The sequence below is a fragment of the Sinohyriopsis cumingii genome, chromosome 6 (assembly GCF_028554795.1).
Source record: "Sinohyriopsis cumingii isolate HCF-2022 chromosome 6, ASM2855479v2, whole genome shotgun sequence".
Taxonomy (NCBI): domain Eukaryota; kingdom Metazoa; phylum Mollusca; class Bivalvia; order Unionida; family Unionidae; genus Sinohyriopsis; species Sinohyriopsis cumingii.
This window is the reverse complement of record NC_142966.1, coordinates 122,831,240-122,851,257: the sequence shown is the minus strand read 5'-3', so window position 1 is coordinate 122,851,257 and position 20,018 is coordinate 122,831,240. Positions and strand designations below refer to the sequence as shown.

Genomic DNA, 20,018 nt, shown 5'->3' with positions numbered 1-20,018 from the left:
AAATCGATCACAGGAAAAGAATCAAAAATCGCTATTACGGTTCATGAACCGACGTTATCGTCGACGATTGAAATAAGCACACCGGGGTATATGGTTGATATTTATAACAGTTCAATAAGAACCATACTAGGTTGGCCTGAGAATCCACCTCATGAAAGTCCGCGGGAATTTCACACGAATGCGCAATCGTATCATGAAATTAATCCCAGTTATCGAGATAAATTGTCTATTATGAAAAACGCGTTATTACCCAGCAGGTTTATATTTCAAGACAGGAATACCATTGAATGGTATTTTCATTATAATAAAACTCCTGAATCGTTCGTCATGGTCACAGTTAATTTAAATGATATCGATAGTTTTTGTATCGAGATTAATCGTAATTACCGATTGCAACTAGAACAACTACGGAAAACAAAAGCACAAAAACACGTTGAGGTGTTAAATCAACTTATATCAGACATGGAATATATCAATGAACGAATCGTTAAAATAATATCCGATAACAACAATGATAATAAACAAAAATTCCTAACCGAGTATAATATCACAGAAGCCGATTTACCCGATTTCAAGTTTCCAGGATACAACGCGCCAGAACTAAGAAAGTCTCTTAATGATTTTTTCGGTCCATCAACTATCCTCAGACACGATAACGGAGATGGTGGTAGGCATATTGCCCCATACAACGTAAATATCGCATCGGTGATAGCAATTAATCTAGTGTGCGATGTTATCGAAGGGAGTTACCAGGTAGATACCAAGCAATCAAATCAAGCTCAACAGGGGTATATCCTTTATTCATTTTCACCAACAGCCCCTCCCGGATTCTTAATCGTTGAGAGCCCGATTAATCCGGTCTATATGCGATGCCATAATCGGTTTTTAACGAGAATTAATTTCAGACTTACCGATCAGTCAAATAACCTAATTGATCTACAAGAGGAGGAGTTAGTAATCACTCTGTTTGTAAGATCATTGTAAAGAGCCCCTTAGCAGCAGGGGGGGCAATGACATCGACGCGGTCGTCGCTGTGTTTACCGGACGCTGACGACGCTGGGATCGGCGCGCAGAAAGTATTAATTAAACCAAATGACGATTGGACGACCCCCGACGACGACGTCGTTTTTTTTTTACCGGGCGCTGACGACACCGGATCCGCTGAGTGCAGAAAGTATTAATAAAGCAAAATGACGATTGGACAAAATGTCGGATTCGCCCCCCCCCCCCCCCCGGTGCTGCTGTAATGTATTTTCCCATTGAGGCTATATCGTCCCCATAAACTAATGACGGGTACCATTGGTCGGTTGTTGTTTGTTTCGAGGATTGGGATTATATTTGGGGGGAAGGGATTTTGTTTTATTTTTGGCCCTCAAATTGCATATGAAAGAGTAACACCGTTAAAGTACTTCAACTACTGTAGACCTAATATTGTAAACTTGCAAAAGCCGTTTTCTCATATAATTGCATAGTTCTTCATAATATGTCAAAATTGTCATTTTTTAATGAGAAAAATTTCCTAAATTATACTTCGTCTAACTATATATTTATGTTTCTTTATTCCTTACAATTGTGCCTTTTTCAAGACTTTTGTACACTCCACAACTGTTATTCTTGTGTGTGTGTGACACTTATATTTAATATGCATTCTTGGTTCTCTCATATGCCACGTGTGTGTGGCCTGTTAGATTTGTTATAAATAAAGCTATGTTTTGTTCTATATTACAGGTTTCAATTTATTCATTCGCATTCACTCTACAGAGGGGCCCGAGTGGCCTAAAGCGCTCTCCGTTACTGATCACTGCCATCTCAACTCTCTCTGCATTGGTTTGAGTCTCGGATTCAGCTTAATGTGGGTATGTGAGAAAACTTGCCAGTAGCTTCTCGTGGGTTGGTGGTTCTTTCCGGGGTTTTCCCGGGTTCTTCCTCCACCATTAATACTGGCCGCCATGTATAGCCTATCGTGTGCTGAAAAATGGCGTTAAACCATACAACAACAACAACCACAACAACATTCACTCGACACAGAATAACTGCAACACCCAAACTGCGTCAGGGAAAAGTCCGCATGGGAAGTAACTCTTACAAGAAGGGATTTTTGCTGAATTAAACCACTGGTGCCTGTTCATACCTTTTGCATTAGATGTAGATGTAAATTTAGAAATTAGTAAGCTTTATTGTCTATTTATTTGTCCACCATCATTTTCATAGTTATTGTAGATATTTATAACTTATTAAGAAGGATACGTTTTCGACCAATCAGGTTACTTGTTTGTCATTAGCCCTTTCCTATCATACGGGTTGTAGGCGGTTTGTTCGTTTCGAAGAGCAACAAACAGTCTTGATGGTAAGGTTTTTTTTTTTCATGATTGCTAATAAGACGAGAACCTGCAATTAACTCAACATAATGTCCATAATTATCTGCACAAGTATGTTGTTTGTAATTTTTTTTAATTTAACCTCATAAACCTGTAAGTAGGCCTTTTCTGCGAGTTCGATTCAAATTTTAAAACATGATTGAGCTTGCTTATAGAATTTCACTCATGAACTACTTTCCAAAGTTGACACTTAAAGTGTTTTAAGATTATTTGTATTCCTGATACATGAAAAGTTTCTTTGCAATTTATTAAATCAGAGCTCAGCGCTTGTTAACTCAAATATTGCCTCGCTTTATCAACCACAGAACGTCACCCTGATTTGGGTGATCTTGTAATTGTCTTTTCTCACCCATGCTACAGAGAAATCTAGTTTTGCTAAACATACTTTTCCTTTCTCAGTCTGGTTATCACAGACCTGTCGTCTCAATCATGTTGTACACGTGCTAGGAACTAATTTTAAAAAGAAACCTTTGATGTATTCTGTTGTGCTTGACAGAGTTATTATAAAATCCAACAACAGATATCTAACCAAAAAGAAATTTACAAAAAGCAGCTTAAGTTCTCTCCAGTTTTGATAACACGATACAAAACATTTTCACACACACACATACACACAGATAGAACCCCAGACACACAGGCAGCCAATACACATTATTCTCCACACAAAACCAAACTCTCCAGCAATATTGCAAAGGTGGCAAAAACCAGAAATACATTGTCAAACTGTTTTCTTCTAACTTTGTCAAACACCCACAAATTCTTCAACTGAAACAACTATAGTAAAGTGATTGCAACTGAAGACTCCTGCACGTAACCAACCAGACTGGTTCATTCATCAGTCCACATGCTAGTCCACAAAATGATTTCCATGTAACATATTACTGCACTAGTGATAACAACACTTGCCATATTTCCAGAACGGAAAATATAAATTTCTAAGAAAGTCATTAATTAGAAATTTCCTGATGTCACTAAAAACTTTGTTACAACTTTAGCCAGTAGGCATATTGTACCGCACAATCAATTAAATGTGATAATATAGTAATAATATCAAATGATCTTATGTTTCTATTTTCTCATGCAAAGAACTTGTGTGCTTAGGATGAACAGATCACCACATTGCTCCCATTAACATATTTGTTTTAATGTGCAGTATAATAAAAGCATGTGGCTCGAGACGCTCATTGCACAATACTTCCAACACATAACAGTTATAACTTTTTTCTTGATTTCTTTTCTTTTTTGAAGAGTGGCATATATAGCTAGATTCCACTTTGATGATTATTCAGATTTTCATAAAAGAGTATAAAAACTGATGACCTATATATAGAGTGAGAAGCAGTAATAGTACCTAATGAATATTGTGTTTTAAATCTGCTGACTAAACTGCAAGGGTGCATGGATATTTTAATTTAGTTGGAAAACATTTGGTGAGAAAAATAAGCAGTTGGTGTTCGTACCAAGACAAAGAAATTCCAGTCACAGGGTTACTTTATATGTCTCCCCACTCAGCACAGCCTCATGTGGAGACAAATAATAAAACCCCTTGACTGGGATTTCCTTGTCTCAGTCCAAACCCCAGCATAGATTCTACTTGTCCTACATCGACCATGATAGTTAAGATGCGGGGATGATGTCTCACTGTCCCTAAACTCTGTGGCCTTTAGCTCTGCAGGAACTGTCAGGAGGTCAGTTTTCAGGAACATCTTGTAGGTAGCCCATTTTGACACGGTTTCAAAACTGGTACTCAAAACTATGTGCAACTTTGTCTGTTGGATGCGTTCATGATTAGAGTATAAACCACAAAAGTACCATCTGGTACTTTAGAATTTTATATATATATATATATATATATATATATATATACAGAGGTCTCACTAGGAGTCCAGGACTCTAATTTGGTAAAAATAGGAGTATCACCGGCAAAAGTTGCAGTCCCCTCCCAGAAGCATGTTGCAGTGGCTAAATGTTGATCAAAATGCGAGGAATAAACAGACACAAAACTTTCTCAGTTTTATTTATTTGTAATTATTTATTATTCTTTAACAAATTATGTATTAAAATTGATATGTACAAATGTTTTTTGACTACAACATAGTTCACTTTCGTCTATGTCGCATTTCACAAAATTTTTCAATGCTTGGCTTTGGATCATATTCCTCCACACTAGGTCCCCTTTTGCTCGCATCAATTGTGTTAGGGTCTCATGTTTTATTCTGGACCATCCCTTCCTTTGGTTTTGTCTGCATGCTGAAGCTTCTCTCACATGGAACGGATGTCACTGGTGACACCAATACAATTGCAGCTAGGACTGCAAAGTCTGGAAATACATCTCTGTACTATTGAAGCAGAGTTGTACAGGCTTTTGTCACTGTGAAGTTCAGTGATTTTATGACTGCCAAGCAAGTAGGTGGTCTCGTGTCTCATGCTAAGAAAATGTGGAACTTTGAAGATTATAAGAACCAGTAGTTGCCATGGAGCTTAATTTCCACATTTTGTACACCACTGGTATATAGCTCTTTTTTGTCCATCAGAATGAATTATGTCAATCCAAGGAAAGTTTTTTTTCTAAACTCTAAGCCAGGCATCACGCGCTTTATTACACTTGGCTACTGTCCCATCCAAACTATCAGTTCTAGCAACTTTAGCACAGTTCTGAATCTCATTACAGTCTTCATCAATTTTCCGTTTAGCCCCAAAATCCTTACCCAAATTTAAAAATGGCATTTTGTCTTAAGTCTTGACGTGTTTTGATTTTGAGGTCACATGCAGTATTTATACAGCTACAATCAGAAATTAATACAGAAACAAGGATCCCGCTGGGCTTTGCCAGTGTCGCAAATTGTAAAAAAAATTCCTTGTTAGTGACAATATATACCATCTGGCGATATTTTTGGTGACAACATTTTTGGCAGATAAAAACTGTATATAGTCTTGGGCTTGGAGTAGAGAAATTCAAAGGCACCATGGCTGGAAGCTGCAAATGTAGATATAAAAATGCACTGGAATCTATTGTTACATAAACAAATCCTTGTTTCACGTTGATGAACCACCCTAATGGTGCATTGTTATATCATGATCCACTTATGCTGATGTCTGGCCTTGGTATTGTATGCTGTAATATAACAAAAATAGCCATGCAGCTCACTAGCTACAATCAACCACCTCCGAAGGCAGGAGTGGGAAATTACATTTTTTTTTAAAATGTACCAGAAAAAATAGTTTTGCTACAACTTAAAAGAAAACTGATAACCTTTGAAGTACCAATATATACTAGGCAAATAAAAATATTCTGTCTTAGTGTTCTACAATTATTTGATGTTGCTGCAACAATAACAAATGGGTATTGGTTTGGCCCTTCAAGGAGAGCCTTTAGCTGCAACTTAAATAACACATGCACCTTCATCAAATCAAGCCAATGACCTTTGATCAAAGGAAGTCAGCAACAATCTTAAATAAAAGCATTATTTAATTTTTCATTGTGATTAGAACATATGTATTGTGTTGCGAAAGTTTCCTGTTTGCAACAAAAAAAGTACATACGGAGGACTTCTACCTGGGTGATTTTCTACATCCCAGATCAAAACTTTTTATCCAAATACACATAATTAAGCATTTCTGAGATCTTTGTGTGTGTGTGTGTATGTATATCTATATATATATATATATATATATATATATATATATATATATATATATATACATACATACATATATGGGTTACTAGAAATTCTGAAATGCACTCAGAAACTGAAATACACATATTTTGTACTATAATACTCATGAAGATAAATGTATTAGTTTTTATGTGTTTGGATAATAATAAAAAGGCAAAATAAATTTGATTTTAGTTATTTTCGTAGAATTATTTACATGTTTCTTTTTATAGCTCCATTTATATAAAGAAGTCACTCACTACTTGAGTGGACAACTTTTAACTTGTTTTGTATGTCTGTTACATCTTTATTTACTTTAAAACACATAAGTATATGATATTTCCACCGAAAATAGGTAAATACACTTTCTGGATTCACAATTTCACTCTTATATTTTAAGTTATGATCAATTATTAATTTATCATACTTGTCCACTTGAGTAAAATCAAGTACAACTAAGAGACATCATTACAATGGTTGTGCCAAAAATAGGTAAAAAGTAAATAATTTGTTTCAAAATTGCTTAAATCAAAGTTTATTTTTCTTCTTCTTCTTATTATTAATAATAATTACAAGTCATAATATCAGGCTTTACACTAATATATACACCCAATAGATGTAAATAATTGTGTATTTTGGTTTTAGAGCATATTTTGGTGTTTCTAGTAACAATGTGTGTGTGTATATGTGTGTGTGTGTGTATATATATATATATATATATATATATATATATAATTAGTGATATTAGGTTTTTTGGGGATCATCATCATCATCATTTTTCTTCACAGGCAGCCAATTACAAAAAGACAACCCTGGCTGGTGGAAGCCGAAAGAAAACTGGACCAAAGCCAGAGCTCACAGAAGAACAGAAACAGGAAATCAGAGAGGCTTTTGATCTTTTTGATGCTGATGGGTCAGGCACCATTGATGCCAAGGAATTGAAGGTTACTGTTACTAGCAAATAGCTAGACCAAGTTTCCTCTAACCTTTCCACCATGTGTTCAATATTCAGACAGTTATGTTGGGTTGGGACACTTTTGATCTCTTTGATGCTAATGGGTCAGATACTTTCATTGCCATTGAAATGAAGGTGACTGTCTTCTATGAATTAACAAATCACTAGCCTGAGTCTTCTCAAATCTTTCCCACCCAGTGTTAGATTTTTAGACAGCTATATTTGGATGGGAGGTCAGAGCACATCACTATCCAGTGATCTCCCATTAAATTTTTTATAGCATTGCTTTAAGCATTCATTCACATCATACATTTTTTTATAAATGAGCATTATCATCAACAAGGTGAAAAAAATTAATGTAGATGATATATAAAAGAAGTACACATATTTACAAAATATTCTTTATTTCTCAAAGTAATAATATAATTTAATGTTAAACTCATTTGTCTTCAAATAAATGAATTCTTTGTTTCTTCACTTCCCCCTATATTTTTATCTCCAAATTGCCAAATTAAAATTAAAGTCATTTTGGCAATGTCCTTTGGTACTAATTAGCACAAGGTAATTCAGCACCCACTATATTGACTTGTACCTTACCACACTCATGATCATCACAAAAAAAATGACCTTTCACAGTCTGGTAAAAAATGAAAGTTAACATTGATTCATGGATGTGCATAAAAAATGCATCACTACAGACAGTGATGTTTTTCGGATATTTGAAGCATAACATGTTCCTTTCCATTAAGAACAGTATATCACTGTGTTGGTCACTTTTAACTTCTTCATTGAATCAGTATCAGAGATCTAAAATATTGTTCCAGAAAGGCAAAATCTTGCAGTGCCTGTCTAAAATATATGGTCCCTAATGAGCCCCAAAAGCTGCATTAAATTGTGCCACTCCACTTTCACATCATTAGACTTTTGTACTTTCCTGAAAGTGGTCAGTCAAGATGTGGACATTGCTATAAAAAAACTAAAGATCTTAACATTGCTAAAAAGAACCCAATATCACTGCATAATATATCAGGTTATACATTTCATTTGCAAACTAATTGTTTATTGTTAGAAAATATCTCTAATATATATAAAGGAGTAATTGTTTCATGATGCCCCAGTGCTAGACATCTCTATAAACTATCACACTGTGGACATCATAGCGATATGACTGAATTTTTTTAAAAGCTATGTTGAAAATCCAAATCACACATACACACATCCCAAGGTATAGTTGGCCATAAATGAAAATGGTGCAACCCAGAAGTCCAGTATGACTGCCACAGCATCCATCTTGAAAAATCTTGTATTTGCTTATCTCCCAGAATTGATGGCCAAATCAATTTGGGGTTTTCGCTAAAAGACCTCTGATGATGCCAGGTTGATGCTAGACAAAAAAGTTGATGATCTGACATCCAATATATCTAGGATGGCAGTCATTTTGAAAATCTTGTTATTGTTACTCCCCTTGAAAGTAAAGTCCTGCTGACTTTTCACAAAAAGACTTCTTATGATGTCTAATTGTTCAATAATGAATATGGTACTACCTGGACATCCAGTATGGCCACCACATTGACCATCTTGTAAAATCTTGTTATTGCTGCTCCATCTGAATGGATAATCATATCAACATAGGGTTTTCACTAAGATTTCTTATGATGTTTACTTGGTCATAAATTAAAATGTTATGTTCTTATGTACAGTATGGCTACCACAGCAGTCTTCTTGAAAATCTTGTTATTGCTATTCGTCCTGTGTGTAAATTCGGATCAGCATGGTGTTTTCAACAGAAGACTTCTTATGGTATTTAGTTGGCCTTAGATAAAAATTGTGTTGATCTCTTATGAGTATGCCCAACACATTCTGAAAATTTTATCTCTGCTTCTCCTGGATGGAAAGCAATATCAACATTGTGTTTTCAGCAAAAGACTTCTTATTATGTCATAGTTGCTACTAAATCAAAATCATACCAATCTGACATCCAGTATGGCCACCATGGTAACCATCTTGAAAATCTAGTTATTGCTACTTCTTCCGATTGGAAAGATACATCAACATGGGGTTTTCATCGGAAGATTAATTAGTATATCTAGTTTGTCCTTATGAAAATGGTGCTGATCTGAAATCAGGTATGGCTGCCACAGTGAACATTTTGAAAATCTTGTTACTAACTCTGATTGGATGGTCATATCAACATGTGGTTTTCACCAAAAGGATTGTCTTGAATGAAAATGGTGACAATCTTATTTCCAGTATGACTGCCACAGTGGCTAATCACAGATGAATATTGGAGATGGTTTCAACACTGTTTTGGGCAGTATCACACCAGTCCTTTCAATAGACTTTTGTTTTATTACATCTGATAAATAATTTGGTTAAATAGATTTCTTTATGTATAAAAATTGTGACTAGAAGGCCATTGAAGGTTTTACGGATTGTGTCAATCCAGACTCTAATAATTTAAGACAGCTGATACTAAAATCTGAAACATCTTTAAATGACTTCTCAAAGACTGCTATGCAGAGTTTGACATGAAGCACACTAGGTTGAAGACCCTAAATTTTGAATTACTTGACCAAGTTCACATTATTAAATCAGGATTGGAAAATCCTAAAATTTACTTCTTGCTTGGAATTGGGAGGTTCATGAACTGCACCAAATCCCATTGTTCTTTCTTTCATATTTTTATACAACACTCTGGACAAACGATGCAACTGGTTGCTTGTCAAGCAGAGTTTTGACCCATTCCCGACTGCTAGATAAGGAATTTTCCTAACTCATAAGTGTTGCTGATCAGCTTCATTAGGGTTATGCCCCTGTAAATTCACCAGAGAGACATTTGACCATGAAATTCTTGTATATAAATACATGCATAATCGGACTTAACAGATCATTCATCCCCTGTCAAGTTACAAAGAAAACAAGATACATGATTGTGAAGAGAAAAATAATGCTCTCTTTTATGGGTACATGTCTCTTTTAGCAGTACATCTCCTTATTTATTATTGCATCTTATTGACGTAGAGCACAAAGAATAATGATGCAAGCAGATGAAACAGATGTGTATTTTCAAGTGTCTATCAGTATATGATTCAGAATCTTCATATCTAAATTAGACATTTAGTAGATGCTTGATTCCTCAGAAATATTCTAAAACTGTCTCGTAAAACCATTACAATGCAAGACAACCTGTCTTGAGAGACCATATTTTAAATACACTGATTAATTAATTATATAGTGTTCAGCCTGTTATGAGAGACCATATACCTTGACAAATCACAAAAATGGGTAGTCTTTCAATACAGGTTACTGTGATAGAGATCTTGCTAAATGGTTGCTATATAGATTTTTACAGTTGACTGTGATGCAGTATGCTCTTGTAAACTTAACAAGTTATAGCACCTGATTTGGGAGCGTGTGCCATGACAGAAAATGAAGTAAAAGAAGACATCCAGGACCAGTGCCTTCACTATGGAAAACTTTTGTTGATTATTAAAATATTCTGGCTGTGCTATGAGTCTTGCCTTCAAGCTTAAGCTTTATTAACGTACTCTAGATTCTGTATGCCGGGGGAAACAGAATGTATATTCCCTACTGTGAATATTTTTCTACTGGGGGCATATGTCCATAATGTTTAGGTTGGTTGGGATAACAAAACAGTGACATTCCATACTGCAGTGTGACCCCGCTATAACATGGTAGTTGGGAGCCATAGAACCCAACTGCGTTATAGACCGAACCGTGTTATAAGCAACCAAGTCAGTTAGCTGAAGAAAATATACCCAAAAAATTGTGGGGGTGTAGGTAATTAATGCGGGCAGTAAAATATATGTTTCATCGGCACAGTTACCATCTTAAATTGGTGCATATTAAATTAGAAATACACCTGTAGTGAAAACAGAGAAGACATATATAATAGTTTAGTTTATTTATTTAGAGAACCATGAATTGGTACATATACACGAATCCTGTTTATATATAAATGTCTGATGTATATAGCATGAATAGTATCAACACTGTGTACTCACCCACGAACTCCATCAGATACATTGAATCCACAATACAAGTGATTCCATCAAAAATATGCACACACACACAGCTTTAAAATATTCAGTATTTTTATAACAGGTCATGTTGGTCTGAATTCAGTGGAAAAACAGCACAATCACATTATGAATGATGAGGCACATTTAGTTTTCAGTACATTCCAAGTCAGTAAAAGTTAGTTTGCGTTTTATGCCGCCATTGGTAGCATTCATAAGCATAAACTTTTTCCCTACAAAAAGAAAAGTTTCACAGCACAGTTAATGTGTGTTTCAGAGGTAATCTGTTTCCTTTGAAATTTGAGCAAACTATTTTTATCTGGGTACATTTTTAAAAAAGAATTGGCTGTCGTTTGGACTTATTCTAGTTACTGTCCCTCCATACCTATTGAATAAACCAATAAGTAAGATGTATTTTTTTTTTTTACATTTGTGGTAGCAGCGTGATGCTGCCTTCCATGCATGCTTCTGAAAATTAACAAAGGGTCAACGGACAATATAGATGCAGGTGTTCTGATGACAGAGATTATTACATAAAATGTGAGTGTTCTGAAGGATTTAATTCTGAGTGAAAAGAAGAGGAATTTTACTTATGATCCACATGCAATGTCAGTCTTTGTTATATTAATTACTAGCAAGCGGCCGAAAATCCACTGAAAGATAAATTACGAGATAATGCCTCATCCGGTTGATCTCTGTTATCAGAAATATCAACAACAAAAAAGCAGATATTTCACAACATACAGAACTCATGCTAGATGTCAAGATAAGCGGATTATGATATAACAGTGCACTGTTTAGATGGTTTGTCAATATGGACAAAGAATTTGTTTATGTAACAATAGATAAATTTCAGTGCATTTTATATCCAGTTTGGGGCTTCCTTTCATGGGGCCTCTGTATTTCTGTATTCCAAACCAATGGTTGTATACAAAAGTTTGAACAGCCAACAATGTTGCCAATAAATTAAAAAAAGCCACATGATGTTTTGCAGCCAATAAGGAAAAACAATCCAAGTTGGCGACATTGGCAAAGACCTACGTGATACCAGAATAAACTTTTTATGCATTTTTCCCCAATACTTTTAAGAAGAAAAAAATACTTTTTTGTGTACGAGAAAAATACATATAAAATTTCAGGAGCCAAGCCACGATCATCTTGTATTATTCATATGCGATCTCTTCCCCAAAATGATAACAAACTTTTTATGGGTTTTTTCATACTTTTTAAGAAAGATTTTTTGTGCACAGGAAAAATACATGTAATTTCGGGAGCCACACGTATGACAGTGTTATATCCGAATTCGTGTTATAATGGATCGCGCTATAGCAGGGTCACACTGTACATAATACTGTGGTCCCTTATATATGTTTTGATACTTATAAATGGTCATGTATCCATACTTTTTTATACTATGGCCTTACTCTGTCTCACTGTAAAGCATATTAGCATACCATTGTTCCTGTTTTGGTACAGATATATGGTCAAGTACCCTTACTCCTTGATATCATGGTCCTTTACTCTGTCTCACTTAAAGGTTATTTAGCATACCACTGTTCCTGTTTTGGCACTGATACCTGGTCATATCATTACTCCTTGATACTATGGTCCCTTACTGAGGCTTACTGTAAAGCTCATTGGCATACCACTGTTTCTGTTTGGCATAGAGATATGGTCATGTATCCTTACTCCTTGATACCATGGTCCTTTACTCAGTCTCAATGTAAAGCTTATGAACATACCACTGTTCTTGTTTGGCACTGATACATGGTCATGTATCCTTACTCCTGGATACTATGGTTTCTTACTCTGTCTCACTTTAGAGCTCATTAGTTTAACAGAGATGTATGGTCATGTATCGATTTAAGTTGCCTAAATGTACTTCTATCACTGAAATTGAATTTCACTTTGTTTTTGTTCTCTGTTGATGGAAATCATTTTCACATTTCTTCCACACCAGTAAATTAATTTGTATGGTTTTTGTGGGATAGTATCCCATTATGACACCCTTGTATTTAAAATTTCACAGCATAAGATGGCTTTACTTTTATGTGGTCCACCTCTGTGGCTCCCAAGAAGCCTCACATAATTCAGTACCACATTAGAATTAACAGTAGAATCCTTGAAATCACAGCTTGTACAAACAGCATAGGCTAATTGAAGCTGAACTAACAAAAAAATTACAGTACTAGAATTTACAATTTATTGTAGGTGGCCATGAGAGCACTTGGGTTCGAGCCAAAGAAAGAAGAAATCAAGAAAATGATATCTGAAATCGATAAAGAAGGATCTGGTATGTATTGATACGTCAAGAAGGATCTGGTATGTATTGATACGTCAAGAAGGACCTGGTATGTATTGATACGTCAAGAAGAATTGGGTATATATTGATACATCAAGAAGGATCTGGTGTGTATTGATACGTCAAGAAGGATCTGGTATGTATTGGTATGTCAAGAAGGATCTGGTGTGTATTGATACGTCAAGAAGGATCTGGTATGTATTGATACGTCAAGAAGGATCTGGTATGTATTGATACGTCAAGAAGGATCTGGTATGTATTGATATGTCAAGAAGGATCTGGTATGTATTGATACGTCAAGCAGTTTTTTCAAAGGTCACTCCGCAGATTAATTTTTATATCCACACTGTATGTTATGGCCTGTCATTTCAATCTGTTCTTCTTGTACCCTTCTATCAGTCTACTTTTCTGTAACCTAAACACCAGAGAGCTCAGTTGGCAGAGCATCGGACTTGTAAACCAAGGGCTGTGGGTTCAGTATCAGCCCAAGTTGGCTGCTTCAGTATGTCCTTGTGAAAGGTACTTAGCTAACATTTCCTCAGCATGATATTATCCCAAAAAATATTATAGTGTCATTAAAAATAAACCATCCTGTCATCTACAGTAATTGAGTGAGTTGTTATATTTCACATATTTCACAAGGATGAATAGATAACTATGAAGATTTCAGATCCACAATATTCCAAGGAAGATGGAGGAGAAGAGATATCAGATGATAATTTAGACATCATTTCATGAATTTTCACATAAATTTTCCTTGAAATGTTAGATCATCTTGCTTGTTACATTTCCATCAGCGTTTTAACATTTCTCAGAGGCAGAAATAATATTTAAAAAAATAAATTATACACAAGTTTCGTCTTTTGTTCTTACAAAATTATTGAGAGAAGTTCCTTAGTGGAAATCTTAAAGGCTTTCCTTAGAAATAAAACAAGACTTCAAGATAAAGAAAGAAATCATGAATGTATTTTTGTCCTTGATACCTGCATAATGTTCATTGTGAAAATCATACTTGCAAATTGTGCATAAAAAAAATGAAAATCTTAGTTTAAGGAAGAAAATTGAGATGTTTGGTGAAACTGGGACCTGAATTCCATCTACACTGATTATGAGCAGTGATCTTATTTAGTACAATGTTACACCAGGATGAATATCAGCATAACAGATTCCTATCTGTGTTGATATCAGAGGGAGGGAATTGACCCAGTGTTGGTCAAAAGTTGCATTGTGTAGATATTAAAACCTTTTTTCTACACAGTAATAGTAATGTACACTTATTGCACTAATGCTGTGCTCTTGTTGGTAAGATTTTGAGCTCTTTGTACTCTTTCACATTGTTGTCAACATGCTTTTATTGATTATATAATAATTGTTTAGTTCAAAGACACACCAACTTTACCACTTGGAAATCTTATCACAATAATGAAGACAATAAGCAAATGAAGACTGATGAATACAGAGAGGATATTCGCTTGCTCTGAGTGAATGACATATATTTCATTGAGTGGGTGAAAATACTTAAGTTTTCCACTGAGGGGATGAAATATATACAGTATTCACTTGGAGCAAGCAAATTTTCTTATTATTTTATTTGTGGCATATTGGCTAGCAATATGTATAATAGACTGAAGTTTTAGATTTCTTACTGTATCCCACGGTTTGCCATTTATATTCTATTGTGTTTTGTGAACATTCGCACAGAAAATATAAGTAGTAACATAATTATCCTTCCATAATCAAGTTTTAAAAAAATATGGGGAAAAAGTATTTATACATTGTTGGATTTGAACAGTATTTATCTTTATGTAAGGTGGCCATATATATCACTAGGCTAAAAGAGTGTCCTTAAACAGTTCCAAAATTTCATAGTCATAATGTTATCAGTGTCTATTGATGGGCAGTAAAAAAATATTTATCATATTTCACTCCAATGAATTGTCAAGATTATTTCTGTCAGGAAATCCAATATTTCACTGCCTGACGTAAATAAATTGAAAAATTGTGCCGCATATACAAGTTCCATTATTTTTTTCAGGAACAATTGATTTCAATGACTTTTTAACAATCATGACCCAAAAGATGAGTGAGAAGGACACAAAGGAAGAAATCCTGAAAGCATTCAGATTGTTTGATGATGATGAAACTGGCAAAATCTCATTCAGGAATTTAAAACGAGTAGCCAAAGAATTAGGAGAGAACTTAACAGATGAAGAATTACAGGTACAGGGAAAATTTGCTTAGTGAACACATGTATATTAAAGATACCTGTCCAAGAACAGGAAAGGACTTGCCAACCTCTCCTTTCTTCTGTCTCAACAGAAGACAACATTTAGTGGTTCCTAGAGTATCCTTCATAGATATGTTTCACTATAGAGCAGTGGCTTAGCAACCTTCCAAGAAAACCTCACAACTGAATGGGGGGGAGGGCAAAATCACCATTAAGCAACATTTCTTTTTATTTGGAGGGGACCTTACAAATAATGTTGGGGTTATGGATGGTCTGCATCAGTTCCCACATGGAAACATGTCACATGATAATTACCTATTCTTGATTTTGTGGGGTACTTTTTCATGCTACCATAGAAAGATATAGAGGATATTTTCTTTTCATACATAAATACCAGATATATTTCATTGTGTGGTACAAAAAATGTGACAGTTGAACAAGTCACAAAACCCAACAGCCAGAATATATCACTTTTTTATTCAAACAAAAAAATATATAGTATTTATCCTGGAAAAGAAATTTTCATATTATTATATACGAGACTTACTCCTGAATCAAGCCTCATAAACTAACTCTTCAGTACACTACCCCCACCCCATTTGCATAAATTCACATCACTTTCATTGATTGATTAAGAGAGTGGCATGATTGGGACGACCTAATCTTTTCCAGTAAATAACAGTTTTGACATTTATGCATTATTTTGCCACAAAGAATGTCTAATTCAGCAGTTTATCATGATTGTCAAATAAGTGAGATTTTTTCAGCAAAAAATAATTTAAATGTCTGAAAGGTAATGTCATTTCCATTTATTTGTTCTAGCTCACAAAATGCCCATTTTCCTTACTGCAGGTATAAATTCTGTAGGCACACACAATTAAGCATCACGTCAGGATGGGAAATCTTGTAATTTCACATGTCAATGTTTAAATATATGTTTTTGACATTTGAAATTGTAGGAATTGAAATTATTGTGGTATTATATAATAAATTCATTATACTTCATTGTCACTTTTTCTTTTTTGCCAAGAAAAATGCTGCACAGAATCAAGAATAAATTGGTCCCAAGAGACAACTGGTGCAGACCGTTTGCGTCAAAAATTACGCAGTTCATTAAACATAATGAATGGGTTTCATTTGCTGCTTACATTACTTAAAATGTCTGTAAATTGATTTTAGAAAATTTATTCAAACTAGCAGCTTAAAAATAAGAGTAAAGAAGATTGACTTGTGTTGTTACTTGTGATTGTATTTATTTACCGTTGTTCATCTTGATGCACATCATTTAACATAGAAATGTCAAAACTTTCTCATTGAGGTTTGTGCTGTAAATAATCATTTGTGAATTTTGGGTAGGGATAAGTCATAATTTTTCCAACATAATCTTGATCAGAGCCCAGACCCATCATTTGGGGCAATTTTGATTCAGTAGCAATAAAAGATTCAGATTTAAATTGTCAAAATTGGGAATTCTGTATGCTGTTGAAATTTGCAGTTTTATGAATCTGATGCTTATTACTGAAGGAGCCTCAAAAATCCATTTTGGTGTACATCACAAAGGTATCAAGCATCTTGCTAAATTCTTTTTTGGCAGATTTCTGAATTGATTTTCTTTCTCCTCTGTTGTCTTTTCCAGGAAATGATAGATGAGGCAGACAGAGATGGAGATGGAGAGATCAACCAAGATGAATTTTTAAGAATCATGAAAAAAACAAGCCTCTATTGAAATCACTTCTTCCATACTTTTTATTTCATTGAACTGCTCTAGAAATGGTCACATAGGAAAAAAAAGAAAACTGAACATTTATGTCCTTGACTTTGTCATGTACACACAAAAAAATGAGGAGGAGCACTCATGGGTGGACCACTTAAGTCCAGCTGTTGTCTTTATTACTGTTATAAATTAGCACTCAAGTTCTGCGTAAATAGACCAGTTGTAAACTTTTTCCAGTTTTTTTCTTTTTACTGTTTATTTAAAAATAAATACTTTTGTTTTTAAGTTGTGTGAACCTTAGTATATGCCAACATTTTATTCAAAATTATTTATCTATTATATCAAATTGTTTTGTTTTTTTTATTCAAAAAGACTAATTTTATCTTCAGTCCAATTGCTTGTTGAGTAAGTTTTTTCAGCGATGTCTTGGTGGGGGGGGGGGGGCAATATTGTTCAAAGTGACTTCTTGCTCTGAAAATCTTTCCCGGCTCAGACATTTTTATGATTTGATTGCATAGTTTTCATCCACAAATAATATATGCTTCAATTTCACTTCATGCTTTTGAATCTCAATGCATTCCATGAAGTTTGACGGATTTGTATATTTAAAATATATATTTTTTTCATTTATATTTTGGATGCTTATGTTCTTACCTTAATAACAACATCATTAGGAAATCTAGAGAATTAGATCATTTTGACTGTTCAGATCTAATATTTCTTATGAAAAATATGAATATTTATCAGATTCATTATTAAGACAGCCATAAAAGACTTTAAACTGTATAGATGTACAAATGCAATATAATTATCAGTTAAGAAAATATACAGGTATTTAATGATTTTAGGACCGCTATTCTTGAAACCTATTGTAGCAATAAAGTTTAACTAAAAGACCTGCAAAGTCATATGATTTTCTTTAAGTATGCCTGTATAATTGAGCCCCCCAAAGTCAAATGTTAAACTTTAGGTATTTCTGTATAACTGACCTGCAAAGTCAAGTGTTGTACTTTAGGTATGCCTATATAATTTATTTAGTATGCTACTACAGGAACCAAAGATAGCAACTTTCTGAAACATACAAGGTTCTAATTTTATTCTCAACAAAGTTGTGGCACTTAGTTTTCAGACTTGTAAGCTTAAGTCTATGCTCATACAGTTTTCAGACTTGTAAGCTAAAATTTTATGCTAAAAGTTTTCAGACTTGTAAGCTAAAGTTTTATGCTAAAGGTTTTCAGACTTGTAAGTTAAAATTTTATACTAAATGTTTTCAAACTTGTCAGCTAAAGTATTATGCTAAAAGTTTTCAGACTTGAAAGATAAAGTATTATACCTACAGTTTTCAGACTTGTCAGCAAAAGTTTTATGCTTAAAGTTTTCAGACTTGTAAGCTAAAGTTTTATGCTAAAAGTTTTCAGACTTGTAAGCTAAAGTTTTATGCTAAAAGTTTTCAGACTTGAAAGATAAAGTATTATACCTAAAGTTTTCAGACTTGTCAGCTAAAGTTTTATGCTTAAAGTTTTCAGACTTGTAAGCTAAAGTTTTATGCTAAAAGTTTTCAAACTTGTAAGCTAAAGTTTTATGCTAAAAGTTTTCAGACTTTTATGCTAAAGTTTTATGCTTAAAGAGTTAGCTAAAGAATTATGCTTAAAGAGTTTTCAGGACTCCTAAGCTTAAGTTTTATAATCAGACAGTTTTCATTTTTATTCTCAAAGAATTTCAAGAATATGGCATCTTATTTACAAATTCTCCTTAGTTAACTGTCAGTTTATCAGAGATCTTGCCTTCAGATATTTGTTTTAAAAAAAAAAATTCTTCAGTACAAAATGTGTTAAAATTTAATAATTTACATTTGTATGAGATCTGGTAGAAACACAATAATGTCATTGTTCCTGGGTATGTGAAACATTTTGATCAGTCCCTCTACATTTCAATTTATTATAAAATGTATTCTAGATTGCCTCTATTTCCCTGTACATTTTAGTCAAATATTTAATGTATGTTCATTAGAAATAAGAAATTATTCACAAATTTAACTGGTCTCATTCTTGTTCAGTGTTTTAACTAAATTAAGTTTCTCATAGAATACTTTCCCAATCACATTATGCTAGGAATATCAGCCTGCTACCTCACAAATCCAGCCCTTAAGACAAAAAAAAAAACATCTTTTTCTACGTCATGTAGACAAAGGGCAATAACCCTTGCCCATTATGTCCCCTTGCCACTGCCAGGTGTTGCTAGTTTTAACTGAACTATATGCTGATGAGGATGCTCAGATGGCAGGGTGTTTGGGAGGGTTTTAAGTAATGTGGTTGGGTAAATAGATCCGAGTGAAGACCAACTGATGGAAAGAACATTCCATGTAAAGGACTTGACCTGTCCTTGGTGAATGTAGGCCAAGACATTGAGTATGCCATGAACAAAAAAACCTGCCAAATTGGAAAACACAAGTCAAGTGATTTGGTGGCCCCCTGTTTCAGGAGATGGGTAACCACCACAAAAAAGGGGCACCATTGTGCTAGCAACATCATGGTTTGGGACGCATAAAAAGATGAATAAAGGGGATCAAGTCCACTGCCACATGGAATAATCTGAGGAGTTGCAAGAACCCATTTGCTGAAATTGAAGTTATGCTGGAAATGGACTTGAATTTGATGATTCTGATCATGAGGAAACCAGACCAGATTGAGGTTGGTAACTCCCAACAATATTCTGGGATGGACAGAATTTCCTCAACTGCAGCTTT

The 20,018-nt window shown here is 34.4% G+C and overlaps 1 protein-coding gene across 1 annotated transcript; it reads left to right on the top strand.

Moving 5' to 3' along the window:
• The first annotated feature begins 1,835 nt into the window (after positions 1-1,835).
• On the top strand, positions 1,836-19,688 carry LOC149797872 (uncharacterized). Its single transcript, XM_089962891.1, has 5 exons — positions 1,836-1,856; positions 6,823-6,978; positions 13,241-13,322; positions 15,367-15,551; positions 17,195-19,688. Exons 1-5 carry the CDS (start codon positions 1,851-1,853, stop codon positions 17,282-17,284), a joined length of 519 nt encoding a protein of 172 aa, XP_089819017.1. The 5' UTR covers positions 1,836-1,850; the 3' UTR covers positions 17,285-19,688.
• Positions 19,689-20,018: the final 330 nt, after the last annotated feature.

Excerpts from the sequence above, each read along its gene's own strand:
- LOC149797872 (XM_089962891.1), top strand. Across the intron at positions 6,979-13,240 it reads TTGATGCCAAGGAATTGAAG|GTGGCCATGAGAGCACTTGG; the intron begins GTTACTGTTACT and ends AATTTATTGTAG. Across the intron at positions 15,552-17,194 it reads TAACAGATGAAGAATTACAG|GAAATGATAGATGAGGCAGA; the intron begins GTACAGGGAAAA and ends TGTCTTTTCCAG.